This window comes from Eublepharis macularius, chromosome 2, assembly GCF_028583425.1.
Source record: "Eublepharis macularius isolate TG4126 chromosome 2, MPM_Emac_v1.0, whole genome shotgun sequence".
NCBI classification, from domain to species: domain Eukaryota; kingdom Metazoa; phylum Chordata; class Lepidosauria; order Squamata; family Eublepharidae; genus Eublepharis; species Eublepharis macularius.
Window position 1 is genome coordinate 34,767,833 of NC_072791.1, and position 12,499 is coordinate 34,780,331.

Genomic DNA, 12,499 nt, shown 5'->3' on the forward strand with positions numbered 1-12,499 from the left:
CCGTTGCCCTTAACCGTTCTCCAGTGTGGGGGTGGGGAGGAAAGCCGCGCGGACACCTTTGGACGATTGAAAAGGCCCCGTGAGGTGAAGCGCGCGAAAGAGAGACTGCGCAGCCGTGGAGTGCTGAAAAGAAGGGAGGGTTTTGACGTCGCGAGAGGAGCGCAAGGCGGGCAAGAGTCGAGCCGGGCGGGAGTCGAAGCGCGGCTGAGCGCCGAGGCGGGGAAGGGCAGGGATTTCTCCCGGCTCCGAGCGGCCGCCGGGCCCAGCGGCTGGATGGTAGGCGAGGAGTCGGCGCTGTGCCGCCGCTCAGCCATGTCTAGCAGCGGCGCGGCCAGGACGAGGCGAGGCCAGCGCGGTCCGCGGCGCCCTCTGTGAGGAGGACCGGCTGACTGAGAAGGCTCCATGTCGGCGGCTGCGGATTAAGCCCGGCGAGAGGGAGACACCGAGCCCGGCGGGACTGGGGTGGGAGCGGGGCGCGACCGACGCCTCCTTCCCTCCCTCCCTCCCTCCCTCCCTTTGGAGCTGCGGCGGGAAAGAGCCGCGGGGGAAAGGCGGGCCATGGCCGACCGGAGCCCCCCGAACTGCCACCTGAGGCTGGAGTGGGTTTACGGCTACCGGGGCCACCAGTGCCGCAACAACCTCTACTACACGGCGGCCAAGGAGATCGTGTATTTCGTGGCGGGCGTCGGGGTGGTCTACAGCCCCCGGGAGCACCGGCAGAAATTCTACCTGGGGCACCAGGACGACATCATCAGGTAGGCTCGGCTCGGCTCGGCCTCCCCTTTCCTCTCCCCTCCCCTCCCCGTGAGCGCTGCCGTCCCTGCAGGCATTCTCTCCGCCGGACAGCACGCCCGATCGCCGCCGACGGCCGCATCCTGCCTCTCCGCTGAGTGAAAACAGCAGCGACAGGCAGGCGCCCTCCCTAGGTCTTCGGGTCCTCGTCTGAACTCAGCCACCCAGATGCGCTTGTGTTGCTGTTTGGGATTTCTCCGTGGAATATTCTCTCTCTCTCACACACACACACGCGGTTTAGGCACTTTATTTCACGTTCGCTGCGGTCCCACTCTGTTTCTGACCCTGCCAGCAGCCTGGAAATGATCTTGGCTCCTATGTCAAGGGCAATGCTAAGAGGCAGCAGTATATTTCCTCCCGCTCCTGAGGGGAAAATGAAAAGTTTGGGTCCACGTGCGCATACCTGCTGTATGTGTTTTTTAAAAGACAAATTCAGAAACGGTTTTTTAAAAATTATTTAAAGAAGGATTGCATTCAACAGCTAGGTTTCATAATCCACCTCTACTTCTTTCCGTTTGTCTCTGTCGTGGACACACATCTGTTATCAGTGATCTGTAGTGTTGCAGTGGGTGAGATCAAATGAGGACAGCCTCTTATCATCTTTAAGTCAGGTTCAGGCATCAGAGGCATACAGACAGAAACATTCTTAGGCGGTTTCCTTCCCCCTCTACCAGTTAAAATTTGCCGCTTGGAAATTTGCTGAAGTCCAAGCCTGAGCACATTTCTGAAGTGTTTATTGTAAGCTCTTTCAGTGTCATTCTAAACAGTTGTAGCCAGAATAGTTCTTAAGGCTGGTCAGTGGGGCTTACCCCTAGGGAAGTCTTTTTAGGTTTGCACTGTAGGATTTTCTGGAGGGGTTGAAAGAGGTTGTGATAATGTTAAACCTTTCCTTAATTCTGGACTTGGATTTTGATATGTGTTCTTTTAATTCTTTTCCATAGTGTGCTGTGATAATTTGGATCATATTTGCCTAACGCTCCCCCCCCAATTCCGTCTTGCAACAAAAATCTGATCTATGCTGGTACTGCAGTACAATATACTCCCTGTCTTTGCTTCAGGTCATGAATTATCCTGAATCTCTCTGGTTTGTTCAAGTCACTAAACTTAAAAAAAAAATCTTGTATGTTATGTAACTGTGACCCATTTCTGCAGCCTTAAATATTGTCTTTATTTATGTCGATACAGCTGTAGTATATGTGACTATGTAATCACAGTGCTAGTATGGGCTTTCATAATTAAGGCAGAATTGCCAAATTAACTTAGAAGGGATATAAAACCTTGGAAGTAAGTACCATTAATTTTATTCAATCTGTCCAGTGAGTATTTAGTGAGAATTGAAGAAGCTGTATATTGACTATTTGAAGCACTTTTGTTTTTATGAACAGTTTTTACATATTAATGACAGTGGAATTCCCTTTTTGCTTTTGAAACTTTGGTAGTTGATACTTATGCATATTTTATATACATAAAATTTGGCAGTTGTAGATTCCTAGCAAGAAATAGGGCATTGCTTACCATTGAATCTTAAGCTTATGTGATCTCCTATTTTTCTATTTAATGCTGATATGGGAAGGTCTTAACTAAAAATAAATGAAACTGTGATTTGGAAGCATCTAAACCAGTTTCTGGGTGATGTTATTTCTTACTAATGCATTTCCTTTTGTATGATATTTCTCTTTCACTTTCATACAACAAATGATGAGCTATGTGTATGCCATGAATCTACCGTGAAAAGTACAAGACACTTTTCTAGCCCATATAGCTGCAGAATTTGTGGGCAGTTTCTGGTGAAATCTCAGAAGCTAAGAAAGGTTTCCTCTGGCTAGGGGATGATGTTTTAGTAACATGCATATTTCTTTGCTCCTTTTGAGCAGAACCAGTTATTAAATAAATAAATTAAATTAAAGAAATAATCTTTAAATTAAAGAAATAATCTCATTCTGTGGCTGAGGTTTTTGCAGTGCCATGGGCTAGTGATTAAAGCCTGCACATACATTGCTGCAGAAATAATAGCAAATTGTATGGGCTTTTTTCCAAATTGACCAGTTGTTTATGGCTATATTGGTCCAAAATTAAAAGCCAAGAACACAATAATACATAATGGATTGTATACTTGAATCCAAAACCAGCAGTGGAGCTGTCCATTGGGAACACTAACATCAGATCAGGGTTTCAGCTGGGTATCTTGGGCTAAACACAGAATTTAAAACTTGGCACAAGGTGGAAGGGGTTGCAACAGATTTCTGGAGTCCAGCAGGTTCATCATAAAAACAGTGGATATCCTAGCTTCTCATGTTTTCAGTAGTAAAGGTGGCTATTCTGTGTTTGGAGTTGAGAAGGTCCTTACTGGATGCCAGTCCTGGTGACTCCTTCCCCTGAGGACGTTCCACCAGATCCTCCTCAGATTCCTGAGGTTGGTACAAATTTCCCTAATTTGCTTAATTTATACAATTTCAGAACCCTTTTTCTTGGTACAGAATTTTGATTTTAACACATGATAATTGCAGTATTTGTCTAGTTAGTATGCTATGTTGTAATATATATTTGTAAATGAGAGGAAGTTTCTATTTACTGAGAAAAACAAAAATGCTTATCCGTAAGCTGTACCACCATTTTTTCAGTGTTTTAAAACAGATACTAAAAACCAACAAGCAGGAGACCTGTTGAGGGAATATGTTATTTATGATATTTCTATGCCACAATATAAAAACAAGCCATTGGACATATACAGCATAAAATTGTTCTATAAAACTGAGGCAGACCATTAAAAAAACTCGTTTGATAAAACTACGGTGTCTGAAAGAAAGTAAAGTAGGTGTAGATGAGCCTCAGTGTGTGTGACTCTATAGTGTTTTGCATAGTCATGAAACAATGTTACTACTGGGGGATTAGATAAAAATGCCATGAGATAGATGGTTTAGATTTTCTGAAAAATAGAGTACATTTTTTTATTTGTGATGTAAACAAAACATGATTTATATTTGGATAGAGGAACGATGAATAAAATAAAGTTCTAGTTGAATCATATCCAGAAGTTTTTAGCTGTCTGGAAATATTGTTGGTCAACAAATTAATTTTTATTTAAACTTTTTTCTATAAATAGTTATAAAATATTAGCATAAATGTACAGCAGTCAAGGAAGATCTTACATATAGCCTTTAAAGCATTATTTTCTTACTTGAAACAGATTTATTATTATAATGGATTATGAAAACTTCAACACAAACACAATTACCAGTTGAACTTACCATGCACAAACTCATTTATACATAAATCAACTCCCTTTGCTAGATCACCTCAGTGTTCTTGTTCAAAATTTGGCTCCAGTGGCATGCTGAATAGCTTTGTGGCTGCACAGTTGCCACTTGTGCTACTGGGACATGGCCAGGTTGTGCCTTGGTTACGATACATTTGAAACTTATGAATTGCATTTTGTGGGTGCTTTTGCACCTGTACTGCTGCCATGTTGATCACTGAAAAGGTGCATATACCTCAGGTTCAATGAAATGACCCACTTGTCAAGCACACAATCACTTTGTAGTTCACCCCTCCCCCCTCTTTTTGTTTGAGCAGTTGGATGCATTATTTAAATCTACCACAATTAATACTTTGCCTGTTTTGTTTTGGGTTTTTTTTGCATCTGTTAAATGACTCGGGAGGTTAGAGAACTGTAGGTCTTCCCCAGAAAAATAACTGCAGCTCACATGAGACAGTGCAGGAATGTTCATGTGAATTGATCTGGATCCACACAACTTGGCTGTTGGAAATTCAGTGATGTTACTATAAAGCACACAGAGACTCTTAAGTGACAGAAGTGGAGGCAACTGTGGGAGAACAGTTTGTAATTTTGTGCAGTCTTTTTCATATTTTGTCATGTTCAAGTGGTTCTGACAAAGAAGTCAAGTGTTAGATATTTGGCTTTAATTATCATTACTTGTGAGGAAGATTGTGAGCCAAACTGGCAGGTGACCAAGCATCCCTGATTATGATGTAGTGATGTAGTATATAGTCTCTACATGTGTTCAAGAACATAAAGAACAAGGCACGTGTCTGCCCACAAACTAGCTTCTAGTTGGAGTGCATGCCTGAAGTCTCCTGCCAGTATGCCACATTTGTGCTGTTGTGTCCAGCATGGCTGTAAAGATCCTATTATCTTAATCCTGGTATGTAGCAGCCTAGTCTACCATGCACAAAGTGCTGCTGTCCCATTCTCATAAGTCATCATGCAATCGAAAGAGCTAATAGATTCAAGTGGAAGAACCCTAACTTTTGTGCAAAGCTACACCTGGGAGTTTAACATTAACATTAGGGTCCAGTTCTATTTATAGTACAGCCACAGTACTTCATGCTCTCTGTCCCCACTGGGGTAAAAGAAGATGTGCACTATACAGAACTTGTAAGAAGAGGGTGCGGTCTCATTGGGGCTACAAAACCCATGGCATATGAAGCTAGAAGTTTGGTTTTTTTAAGCAAGAGAATTGAAGATGATGCTTGACAGGCAGAGGTATCTGCATAGCTTTTACAACTGCTACTAGGAGATTACACCCCATCCCTTCCATGAAAAATACCATAGTGATATTAAAATCAGACTGGCAGGCAAAGAACAACCAGTTTCAAGGGGTTTGCTTCCCCTCTCTTGTCAGAAAACTGTTTTCTAACCGCCTGTTTTCTTGGAGCTGAAAGGGAAAGAACAGTATATTGTATTAATGTGTTATAACAGGAAACAGCATCCATTTATAACTGAAGAGCCAAAATACTCAAAATTTAGAGAGAGAAATACAAGCCAACATAATCTATTTGCATAACTGACACTATGTGGCTTAACTACTGATAATTGACATGTTGATGAATAATCCATTGAGTTTCTACAGCCCAAACACTGGTTATTGCAAATCCTTAATTAGGAAGTGGAACACAGGAGACCTGACAATAAATAATAAATAATTACAAGAGCACCTTGCATGATAGTTTGTCAGTGCATGGGCATAACTCTCATTAAAGTTTGCACTTGGATTACAAGCAACTGTTCACCTCTATCGTTTCCCTTTCTGTAAAGCATCTCTAGGAAGTCCTTTAGTCCCATAAAATATATATGTCTGCCATTAACATCTTGATAATTCCAGCAAGATTTGAGTCCCATGGCATTTTAGAGACCAATAAGATGTATACAGTCAATGCTACCTTCTTCAGATACAAGGAAGAGTGAAGGTCACTGAGCCTTTATGTCCTGGTCAGGAGGTGGGTTGGTTGAAGCGAAGAAGGGAGTTAGGATGTAAAGGTACAATGCAGTTTGATTAAAGCAGAAATTAGCATCTGTAGTGAGATAAGAATCCTATGTCTCTATTCAGCCCCAGGGTGGTGGTGGTTTCATTATTCTGAATTTTTAAACGAACTCAAGTTCAGCAGTCTGCCCTTGAAGTTTCTTTGTTTGAGGACAGCCACTTTTAGGTCAGTAGTAGAATGTCCTGGAAGATTAAAATAATCTACTAGTTTGAGGGCTGTGATTTTTAACGTCAGATTTATTCTTTTGCTTAGGAAATAACCAATGTTTGTCCAATGTAGAGAATGAAAGGGCATTGCTGACACTTGATAGCATATATAACCTTGGAAGATAAACAAATGAACCTGAAATGATGTAACTGGTGTTGTTAGGTCCAGTGATTGTGGTGTCAGTGTGAACAATGGGGGCAGAGATGGCATCCTGGTTTGTTGCAGAAAGGAGCTTTGACTCTAGAAAACTTATACCCTGAAAATCTTGTTGGTCTCTAAGTTACCACTCGACTCAAATCTTGCTGTTCTACTGCAGACCAATACAGCTACCTACCTGAAACTTGGGTATTCTAGCATCCCACCTACTCTCCAGTATATCTTGATTTTCTTTTTTAGACTCATATTTGGTTCCATACTTAGCCAGATTTGTCTGTAGAGCCATAGGTTTCAGACTGCTGTGTTATAAGCTGGTTTTGGAGATGATATTACAAAAGGTAGAGCATAAATTGCAAAATAAATTAATCATGGTGTCATTTCTCCCTTATGTAAAGCACAGCGGCAGGTTTTTCCTTATACCTTTATAGTTATTAAATTTTAAACTGCTGGATAGCTGAAAACAAAATAATGCTAGTTACGTTTGTTGTCAGTGAAAGATTAATAGTCTGTGTAAGTGGTCTTTATAAGCATTAGGCCAGGATGTGGAGTACCACTTCCTCGTGCCTAATGAGTAAAACCTGTAAAACACTGTGGGTGCTGGAAGCCAGTGCATCAACCATCTGTCTTTTCCCTGTCTTTCTACTTGTAATTCTGTATAGACTTGAAAAAATGTGGATTGCATTTGCATATCCAAAATGTTGTGTTGTAGAAACAAAGTGAATAACATGATGTTAGAATTGACTCTGGGCTGCTAGGTTCTAACTTGGCATACAACAAGGGGCTATTTTGCAGTATTCACATAGGATTGCAAATCTACTTGTGAGTAAGCCCCTTTGAGCTGAGTGGTACTTGCAAGAGGCAGCTCAGGACTTTCATGACCTCATCTGACTCAGCTTTTAGGGAGGCATAAGCTTTTGAGAACCACAGCTCTCTTTGTCAGATGCATGATATCTGCATCTGACGAAGAGAGCTGTGGTTCTCAAAAGCTTATGCCTCAATAAAGTTGGTTAGTCTTAAAGGTGTTACAGGTCTTTTTATTATTTTGCAACTACAGACTAACATGGCTAACTTCTTTGGAGCTTTTAGGGAGAAAGAGAGTGTCATCTGCATATTGGTAGCACTTTACTCTGAATCCCTGGATGATGTCTCCAGGTGGTTTTGTATAGTTGCTAACCAGCTTGGGAGACAAGATAGACCCCATAACATGAATACTATGGGATCAACTAGCAGTCTTTCAGTCGTTATCCATTTGTCCATCCATGTTTTCCAACATCACCTTCTGGAATTGGCCAGCCAAATAACTGTGGAACTACAAAAGCCTGGTGCCATCCACTCCCAAACCAGCCTTTCCAAAAATGTTCCACAGTACTGAAGACATCCAAGAGATCCAGGAGACCAAATAGGGACATACTCCTCCTCTCATTCTCCTGGCAAAGACTATCAGTCCAAGCAGCCAGGGATGTTTCCATTTCACAATGTTTCTTCTCCCCAGCAACGGTATTACAATTATAAAATATGCACCAGCAAATGTTACTCGATTTTTCTTATGTAAGTGTTAGAACTACTGGTTCTAGGTTTTCCAAGCAATAAGCAATTTAGTTTCCCAATGACCCTTTGAGTTTTTCATGTCTGTGATCTGTCAGTGTTAGGATAAAGATTCTCTGCCCACGGGGATCATTATACAACAGAGTCATGTATGGAACATTTTACTGTTTCATATATGTTAATGGCTGCCATTCATTCATGTGGGGAAAAGGGAAGTGGTGAATCTTCCCCTAATTCTTTATGTTGGGTATCTTGGCCCACAGTAACAGGGAGCCAGCACTGCAAAGTGACTAGTCCCTTTTCTCCATCTCTGGCAGACCCAGGACGTGATTTTTTGTGTAGGGGCTAGAGCTTTGTATGTGCCCATGTGTCATTGTGTGGTTCTGACAATCTGATGTCCTGCACTGGAATAGTCTAAGGATTCGTATGTTATGATGTTTTAAAATAGCATTTTCAAAATAGATTGCTCCATATGAATTGGGGGGGGGGAAACAGCATATCACTGCTTTGCATAGGTGACATTTACTAACGAATGTGTGAACATACCAAAAATCATAATTTTTGATTTTTAACGCTTCTGTATCCTTAAAACTCAGGTGGAGTAGTGGCAAAGACTTGTCTCAGATAATTTTATAAGTAACTGAGAATAAAATTGAATACTGAATAATACTGCATTAAACAAATCTAGTGCTAAACTAATCATCAGTTTTTCTGTTGCCAGAATGTTTATGGCTATGTTGACAAAGTTAGGATCTCAGAAGAAAGTTTCATGTTTGAGGGGTAGGAACGCACTACTTTCTGAGTCTCATAATTTGTACTTACGGCATTAAGGACATGGATAAAGAGCAGCTTTTGACCAATTATAAAATTAAAGGACATAAGAATTAAAGTACCTCCAAGCTTGGAGTTTTATATGTTATAACACTGAATTCTGTCCAGCAAGGCAGTATTCTTTTTACTCTACCTCTGTCAGAAAGCAGGTTGTGTATTCTGTACTGCTCCACATCCAAATATCTCTCTAGTTTATGAACACACAGGAAATTGGTGAAAAGCGTTCCTAGCCACCAATGTTATCTGAAAGTTCAAGAACAATAAAACCAGTGCATACTAGGTGTTCAATATCCATTAATCACAAGAGACTAGATGACTTAAATGAGAGATGTCCCTAGCCCTTTCAGATCATAGGATTTGTTCATTTTTTAAAAAAATTCAACTTCCTTTACATATGCACATCCTTCACTGGCCATGGCTGAATCCAAGATGTTGGACCGAGGTCACATGGGATGAAGAAAGAAGGTTCGGAGTCATCAATTAATTTATTGAGGCGGGTCGGCGCTGCTTGTGTTACTCGATCTCACAGCAGCATTTGACACAGTCGACTATGATTTGTTGGCCAGCCGCCTCGCCGATGTGGGGATTAGGGGGACAGCCTTACAGTGGCTGGTCTCCTTTCTCCAGGGTTGGGGACAGAGGGTGGCGCTCGGGGGAGATCTATCGCCCCGTCACCCTTTGGTGTGCGGGGTTCCGCAAGGGGCGATACTCTCCCCGATGTTATTTAACATCTACATGCACCCCCTCACCCAGTTGGTGCGGAGGTTTGGGCTGGGCTGTCATCAATACGCTGATGACACCCAGCTTTTTCTGTTGATGGCTGGCTGGCCAGACACGGCCCCAGACAATCTGGCCAGAGCTGTGGAGGCTGTGACGACATGGTTGAAACAGAGCAGGCTGAAACTGAACCTGGTGAAGACGGAGGTCCTGCAGCTGGGACGGGGGCTGCCAGATGTTGGGATCCAGCTCCCTGCCCTGGATGGGCGTGAAGAGTCTGGGTGTGCTCCTGGATGCCTCCCTGTCGATGGAGGCTCAGGTTACGGCGGTTGCCACGTCTGCATTTTTCCATCTTCGTCAGATCAGGCAACTTGCCCCCTACCTGACGCCTCAGGACCTGGCTACAGTGACCCATGCAATGGTCACCTCCAGGTTAGATTACTCACTCTACGCTGGGCTACCCCTGGGCCTGATCCGGAAACTACAACTGGTCCAGAATGCGGCGGCGCGGGTCCTGACTGGTATATTCTACCAGTCGCATATCATGCCTGTCCTGCGCCAGCTGCACTGGCTTCCGGTTGAATTCTGAATCATGTTCAAGGTATTGGTTCTTACCTTTAAAGTCCTGAGCGGGTTGGGACCGGCATATCTTTGGGACCGCCTCTCCCTGTATGTTCCCTGGAGACTGCTTCAATCAGCGGATAAATGTTTACCGGTGGTCCCTAGCCCTAAGGAAGCCCGCCTCGCTTTAACCAGGGCCAGGGCCTTTTCAGTCCTGGCCCCAGCCTGGTGGAACGCTCTGTCAATGGAGACCTGGGCCCAGTGGGACATACTATCGTTCCGCCGGTCCTGTAAGACAGAGCTGTTCCGCCAGGCGTTCAGTGGTTGAAGGGGGTGGTGCCGTGTCGGCCTCCCACCTTTGGGGTGGGGGGGTTCTCCCCACCATTGCACTTGGTTAATTTATTTCATTATTGTTTTGTATGTTGATTTTAGTATTGTTTTCTTGTTTTTATTGATTTTAACTTGTTCACCGCCCAGAGCCCCTGAGGATGGGCGGTATATAAATTGAAATATAAATAAATATAAATAAATTATACCTTATCTGAAACTTCCATCATTCAATGAATGGCTTCATATTCATGTTCAATAGGATGGAGAATAAGATTGCACCTGGAGAACTTCTCAGGGAAAGTTCTGAGGAGATGGTGAGGAGCTACATTCAGCTTGTAGACCTAAATTTTGAGAAAACGTTCCTAAAGTTATTGCAAAAATATTTTGTTTTTGTTCTGCTAAATTATTAGGTTTCTGATGAAACCTAATAATTATGAATTGACTGGAAACAAGTTAATGTCTGCCCAAAAGGGGTACTTGTTGCATACATAAATTAATGGCTAAAAAAAAAATCCTTGTACATACATAAGGTATACAAATACATTTCTAGGTTTCAAAATAGTAAAAAGTCCAGTAGCACCTTTAAGAATAACCAAATTTATTGAGGCATAAGCTTTCGAGGACCACAGCTCTGTTCATCAGATGCACGGAGGGTCTGAAAAAACTGACCAGAGATATATAGATGGTGAGGGGAGGGGGAGAGGGTGCAGGGAGTGAGGGCCATGTAAATGCAAATCAGTTGCGAAAGTCATGAAAGAGGTGGAGTGCACAATCCAGGCTGGGTGTGACCCCTCCCCTTCATTGCTGAATCTGAATGGAATGCCTGAAAGGCAGTTACTGATAATGAGATAACCATCCAGAGTCTCTATTCAATCCAAGTCTGAGTGAGTCAAATTTACATATGAATTCCAACTCAGTAGCTTACCATTGGATTTTGCTTTTGAAATGTTTCTGTTGAACTATGGTAACCTTTAAATACTTGATGGACTGTCCTGGTAGATTGAAGTGTTCTCCTACTGGTTTCTGGATATTGCTATTTTTTATGTCAGATTTGTGTCCATTTCTTCTTTTGTGCAGAGGTTGGCTTGTTTGTCCTATGTACAGAGCAGAGGGGCATTGTTGGCACATGAGGGCATATATCACATTGGAGGATGAGCAGCTGTAAGAGCTAGAGATTGTGTAGTTGACGCCATTGGGTCCTGTAATTGTATTTTCTGGGTAGATATGTGGGCAGAGTTGGCATCTGGTTGTGTTGCAGGGTCTGCTTCCTGTGTTGGTGATTCTGTTAGCAAGTTCATGGTTGTTAATGAGAAGTCTTTTAAGGTTGTGGGGGCTGTCGCATGACTTTCGCAACTGATTTGCATTTACATGGCCCTCACTCCCTGCACCCTCTTCCCCCTCCCCTCACCATCTATATATCTCTGGCCAGTTTCTTCAGGCCCTCTGTGCATCTGATGAACAGAGCTGTGGTCCTCGAAAGCTTATGCCTCAATAAAGTTGGTTATTCTTAAAGGTGCTACTGGACTTTTTACTATTTTGCAACTACAGACTAACACAGCTAACTCTTTTGATTTCTAGGTTTAAAATTGTAGGAATCTTGCCTTATGTACTACAATTCTACATGAAAAAATTGTTCATCTACGGTCTTCCTGTGCAGTCCCACATGGGACTGCGCACGCGCAGGCCTGCCGATACCGGAGATTTTAATAGCTAAACACCACCAGGGGGCGCTCCCGCCTCTCAGCGCGCATGCGCGGCCGCTTTCCCGCCGAAACGGACCTTAAGAGGCGGAGCGCCCCTCACATACCCTCAGTTTCTCTTTCGCCGCCGATCGTTGAGGTTTACAGCTTTCTTCGTTCGCGATGTCTGAGAAGGCCCTGTTTAAGCGTTGCGAGACCTGCAATCGTAAGATGACAAGGTCGGATGGCCATTCCATTTGTTTATATTGCCTTGGGGAAACTCACAACACTCAGGCGTGCAAGCATTGCCGCGCGTTTACCCCAAAGGCCAGGGCGGAACGGACGGATCGTTTGCATGCCTTTCTCTGGCAGCGTGCGATGTCGGTCGAGGACCCTCC

At 43.2% G+C, this 12,499-nt stretch overlaps 1 protein-coding gene across 3 annotated transcripts in view; it reads left to right on the forward strand.

Moving 5' to 3' along the window:
* The first annotated feature begins 558 nt into the window (after positions 1–558).
* Positions 559–12,499, forward strand: part of EML5 (EMAP like 5) — a 188,815-nt gene continuing 176,874 nt past the window's right edge. For all 3 annotated transcript variants that reach the window (XM_054971582.1, XM_054971581.1, XM_054971580.1), the window contains exon 1: positions 559–755. In XM_054971582.1, coding sequence (XP_054827557.1) covers positions 559–755 — 197 coding nt within the window. The remainder of the gene's footprint in view (positions 756–12,499) is intronic.